Below are 6,000 nucleotides of genomic sequence, written 5' to 3'. Positions count from 1 at the left end.
GTGGGGAAAAAAATCTAAATTTCATTTGGGTACAGTGTTGCATGAATGCGCAATTACTAGTTAAAGTAGCGCACTGCTGAATTGCAACATAAGGCCTGGTTATGAAGCAGGTAAAATCTTCCAGCACTCATGTGGTTAAGCAGAAGTTTGGTATTCTCCCAAGAGTTTGGGAAAGCCTTGTTTCCCGTTACACGGTTTTATTTCCTGTTTATGGCACTTCAGGTAAAGGTTCCTATGAAGGTATATAGAAGACATCAGCAGTCAGCCCGCACAGTCCCCAGTCCTCGCAGTCACACCTCCACCCATCACCCTGCATTCCCAGACCCCTCTTCCGATTCCACGTGACGGGGTTTGTTATTGTTTACGTCACGGGGCTCGCCCGCGATTGGCAGGAGACGTGTCACGTGGGCGGACAGGCTTCCCTGACCGCTCGATGGGCGGCTCCTACTTCAGGCTGTGGGAAAATGGCGGATTCGGATCGGCTGGGCTTTAACCATACCGGCGATCTCCTCTCACTGCCGAAACAAAACGGCGAACCGGCCGCTAAAAGGCAGCGGATAGACTTCGTCCAGAGCGGGCAGCCGCTGTACGGAGAGAAGGAAGGGAGAGCGGGAGTGCCAGCGGAGCCGGGAGTACTAGGAGAGGCCTGTGCTGAGGGAACGGGTAGAGAGCACAATGATAGCTCGCCTCTTCCGGGCCTGATCGTGGAACAGCGACACCCAGCCGTGCAGGACGAGGAGCAGCAGCTGATCAATGGAGAGCTGGAGGAGCAGGCCATTCACTATGGAGGTGAGGAGCGGGCAGAGCTGCTCTGTACCTGGAGTGTGCCGGGAACACCTGTTGGGGCAACTGGGGATACTGTTCACCTGTATTGGAGTAAAAGCTGGGGACACTGTTCACCTGTACGGGGGGGAACTGCCAGGGACACTGTTCACCTGTACGGGGGGGAACTGCCAGGGACACCGTTCACCTGTACCGGGGGGACTGCCAGGGACGCCATTCACCTGTATGGGGGGGGGGACTGCCAGGGACGCCGTTCACCTGTACGGGGGGGAACTGCCAGGGACACCGTTCACCTGTACGGGGGGGGGGACTGCCAGGGACACCGTTCACCTGTACGGGGGGGGGGACTGCCAGGGACACCGTTCACCTGTACGGGGGGGGGGGACTGCCAGGGACACCGTTCACCTGTACGGGGGGGGGGACTGCCAGGGACGCCGTTCACCTGTACGGGGGGGGGACTGCCAGGGACGCCGTTCACCTGTACGGGGGGGGGGACTGCCAGGGACGCCGTTCACCTGTACGGGGGGGGGGACTGCCAGGGCCGCCGTTCACCTGTACGGGGGGGGACGCCGCCGTTCACCTGTACGGGGGGGGGACGCCGCCGTTCACCTGTACGGGGGGAGGATGCCGCCGTTCACCTGTACGGGGGGGGGATGCCGCCGTTCACCTGTACGGGGGGGGGACGCCGCCGTTCACCTGTACGGGGGGGGCGCCGCCGTTCACCTGTACGGGGGGGGGGCGCCGCCGTTCACCTGTACGGGGGGGGGCGCCGCCGTTCACCTGTACGGGGGGGGGGACGCCGCCGTTCACCTGTACGGGGGGGGGGCGCCGCCGTTCACCTGTACGGGGGGGGGGACGCCGCCGTTCACCTGTACGGGGGGGGGGACGCCGCCGTTCACCTGTACGGGTGGGGGACGCCGCCGTTCACCTGTACGGGGGGGGACGCCGCCGTTCACCTGTACGGGGGGGGACGCCGACGCCGCCGTTCACCTGTACGGGGGGGGGACGCCGACGCCGCCGTTAACCTGTACGGGGGGGGGCGCCGACGCCGCCGTTCACCTGTACGGGGGGGTTCACCTGTACGGGGGGGGGACGCCACCAGGGACGCCGTTCACCTGTACGGGGGGGGGACGCCACCAGGGACGCCGTTCACCTGTACGGGGGGGGGACGCCACCAGGGACGCCGTTCACCTGTACGGGGGGGGGACGCCACCAGGGACGCCGTTCACCTGTACGGGGGGGGGACGCCACCAGGGACGCCGTTCACCTGTACGGGGGGGGGACGCCACCAGGGACGCCGTTCACCTGTACGGGGGGGGGGACGCCACCAGGGACGCCGTTCACCTGTACGGGGGGGGGGACGCCACCAGGGACGCCGTTCACCTGTACGGGGGGGGGGACGCCACCAGGGACGCCGTTCACCTGTACGGGGGGGGGGACGCCACCAGGGACGCCGTTCACCTGTACGGGGGGGGGGACGCCACCAGGGACGCCGTTCACCTGTACGGGGGGGGGGGACGCCACCAGGGACGCCGTTCACCTGTACGGGGGGGGGGACGCCACCAGGGACGCCGTTCACCTGTACGGGGGGGGGGACGCCACCAGGGACGCCGTTCACCTGTACGGGGGGGGGGGGACTGCCAGGGACGCCGTTCACCTGTACGGGGGGGGGGACTGCCAGGGACGCCGTTCACCTGTACGGGGGGGGGGACTGCCAGGGCCGCCGTTCACCTGTACGGGGGGGGACGCCGCCGTTCACCTGTACGGGGGGGGGACGCCGCCGTTCACCTGTACGGGGGGGGGACGCCGCCGTTCACCTGTACGGGGGGGGGACGCCGCCGTTCACCTGTACGGGGGGGGGCGCCGCCGTTCACCTGTACGGGGGGGGGGACGCCGCCGTTCACCTGTACGGGGGGGGGGACGCCGCCGTTCACCTGTACGGGGGGGGGGACGCCGCCGTTCACCTGTACGGGGGGGGGGACGCCGCCGTTCACCTGTACGGGGGGGGGGACGCCGCCGTTCACCTGTACGGGGGGGGGGACGCCGCCGTTCACCTGTACGGGGGGGGGACGCCGCCGTTCACCTGTACGGGGGGGGACGCCGCCGTTCACCTGTACGGGGGGGGACGCCGACGCCGCCGTTCACCTGTACGGGGGGGGGACGCCGACGCCGCCGTTAACCTGTACGGGGGGGGGCGCCGACGCCGCCGTTCACCTGTACGGGGGGGTTCACCTGTACGGGGGGGGGACGCCACCAGGGACGCCGTTCACCTGTACGGGGGGGGGACGCCACCAGGGACGCCGTTCACCTGTACGGGGGGGGGACGCCACCAGGGACGCCGTTCACCTGTACGGGGGGGGGACGCCACCAGGGACGCCGTTCACCTGTACGGGGGGGGGGACGCCACCAGGGACGCCGTTCACCTGTACGGGGGGGGGGACGCCACCAGGGACGCCGTTCACCTGTACGGGGGGGGGGACGCCACCAGGGACGCCGTTCACCTGTACGGGGGGGGGGACGCCACCAGGGACGCCGTTCACCTGTACGGGGGGGGGGACGCCACCAGGGACGCCGTTCACCTGTACGGGGGGGGGGACGCCACCAGGGACGCCGTTCACCTGTACGGGGGGGGGGACGCCACCAGGGACGCCGTTCACCTGTACGGGGGGGGACGCCACCAGGGACGCCGTTCACCTGTACGGGGGGGGACGCCACCAGGGACGCCGTTCACCTGTACGGGGGGGGACGCCACCAGGGACGCCGTTCACCTGTACGGGGGGGGACGCCACCAGGGACGCCGTTCACCTGTACGGGGACACCGCCGTTCACCTGTACGGGGGGGGGGACGCCGCCGTTCACCTGTACGGGGGGGGGGACGCCGCCGTTCACCTGTACGGGGGGGGGGACGCCGCCGTTCACCTGTACGGGGGGGGGGACGCCGCCGTTCACCTGTACGGGGGGGGGGACGCCGCCGTTCACCTGTACGGGGGGGGGGACGCCGCCGTTCACCTGTACGGGGGGGGGGACGCCGCCGTTCACCTGTACGGGGGGGGACGCCGCCGTTCACCTGTACGGGGGGGGACGCCGCCGTTCACCTGTACGGGGGGGGGACGCCGCCGTTCACCTGTACGGGGGGGGGGGGGACGCCACCAGGGACGCCGTTCACCTGTATGGTGGGGGGGGACGCCACCAGGGACGCCGGTCACCTGTATGGTGGGGGGGGACTGCCAGGGACGCCGGTCACCTGTATGGTGGGAGGGGACTGCCAGGGACGCCGGTCACCTGTGTGGGGGAGGGGGGGTGCCGTTCACCTGTACGGGGGGGGGGGGGCGCCGCCGTTCACCTGTACGGGGGGGGGGGGGGGCGCGCCGCCGTTCACCTGTACGGGGGGGGGACGCCACCAGGGACGCCGTTCACCTGTACGGGGGGGGGACGCCACCAGGGACGCCGTTCACCTGTGTGGGGGAGGGGTGCCGTTCACCTGTGTGGGGACACCGCCGTTCAACTGTACGGGGGGGGGACGCCGCCGTTCAACTGTACGGGGGGACGCCGCCGTTCACCTGTACGGGGGGGACGCCGCCGTTCACCTGTACGGGGGGGGGACGTCACCAGGGACGCCGTTCACCTGTACGGTGGGGCGGGACTGCCAGGGACGCCGGTCACCTAGGGGGGGTGCCGTTCACCTGTGTGGGGGCGCCGCCGTTCACCTGTACGGGGGGGGGGACGCCGCCGTTCACCTGTACGGGGGGGGGGGGAGACGCCGCCGTTCACCTGTAGGGGGGGGGGACCCTGCCGTTCACCTGTACGGGGGGGGACGCCGTTCACTTGTACGGGGGGGACGCCGACGACGCCGTTCACCTGTACGGGGGGGACGCCGACGCCGTTCACCTGTACGGGGGGGGGGCGCCGACGCCGTTCACCTGTACGGGGGGGGGGGGACGCCGTTCACTTGTACGGGGGGGGGGACGCCGTTCACTTGTACGGGGGGGGGGGGGGGACGCCGCCGTTCACTTGTACGGGGGGGGGGGGGACGCCGCCGTTCACCTGTACGGGGGGGGGGGCGCCGCCGTTCACCTGTACGGGGGGGGGGGGCGCCGTTCGTTCACTTGTACGGGGGGGACGCCGACGACGCCGTTCACCTGTATGGGGGGGGGGGCGCCGCCGACGCCGTTCACCTGTACGGGGGGGGCGCCGACGATGCTGTTCACCTGTATGGGGGACGCCGTTCACCTGTACGGGGGGGGGGGGGACGCTGTTCACCTGTACCGGGGGTAGCTGCCAGGGCTGCCGTTCACCTGTATGGGGGGGGGGGCGTTCACCTATACGGGGGGTACGCCGTATGCCGTTCACCTGTACGGGGGGGGGGGGGGGTGGCTGCCGAGGACGCCGGTCACCTGTACGGGGGGGGGCACCGGTCACCTGTACGGGGGGGGGCTGCCAGGGACGCCGTTCACCTGTACGCCGCGCTGTTCACCTGTACGGGGGGGATGGGAATGCCGGGGACGCCGTTCACCTGTAAGGGGGGGGGTGCCGGGGACGCCGCTCACCTGTAAGGGGGGGGGGGGATGCCGGGGACGCCGCTCACCTGTAAGGAGGGGGGGGGATGCCGGGGACGCCGCTCACCTGTAAGGAGGGGGGGGGATGCCGGGGACGCCGCTCACCTGTAAGGAGGGGGGGGGATGCCGGGGACGCCGCTCACCTGTAAGGAGGGGGGGGGATGCCGGGGACGCCGCTCACCTGTAAGGAGGGGGGGGGATGCCGGGGACGCCGCTCACCTGTAAGGAGGGGGGGGGATGCCGGGGACGCCGCTCACCTGTAAGGAGGGGGGGGGATGCCGGGGACGCCGCTCACCTGTAAGGAGGGGGGGGGATGCCGGGGACGCCGCTCACCTGTAAGGAGGGGGGGGGATGCCGGGGACGCCGCTCACCTGTAAGGAGGGGGGGGGATGCCGGGGACGCCGCTCACCTGTAAGGAGGGGGGGGATGCCGGGGACGCCGCTCACCTGTAAGGAGGGGGGGGATGCCGGGGACGCCGCTCACCTGTAAGGAGGGGGGGGGATGCCGGGGACGCCGTTCACCTGTACGGGGGGGGGGGGAACGACGCCGTTCACCTGTACGGAAGGGGGGGGATGCCGGGGACGCCGTTCACCTGTACGGAAGGGGGGGATGCCGGGGACGCCGTTCACCTGTACGGAGGGGGGGGGAATGCAGGGGACGA

The 6,000-nt window shown here is 70.9% G+C and overlaps 1 protein-coding gene across 1 annotated transcript in view; it reads left to right on the top strand.

The window, feature by feature from the left end:
• Positions 1 to 424: 424 nt before the first annotated feature.
• Positions 425 to 6,000, top strand: part of SIRT1 (sirtuin 1) — a 29,977-nt gene continuing 24,401 nt past the window's right edge. Inside the window, exon 1 of the mRNA XM_089687771.1 lies at positions 425 to 789. Within this exon, the coding sequence (XP_089543897.1) occupies positions 465 to 789 (325 nt within the window). The 5' untranslated portion in view covers positions 425 to 464. The remainder of the gene's footprint in view (positions 790 to 6,000) is intronic.

Source organism: Staurois parvus, unplaced genomic scaffold, assembly GCF_062004578.1.
Source record: "Staurois parvus isolate SC_StPar_1 unplaced genomic scaffold, SC_StPar_1.0 ptg000437l, whole genome shotgun sequence".
NCBI lineage: Eukaryota > Metazoa > Chordata > Amphibia > Anura > Ranidae > Staurois > Staurois parvus.
This window is presented reverse-complemented; position numbering and strand designations above follow the sequence as displayed.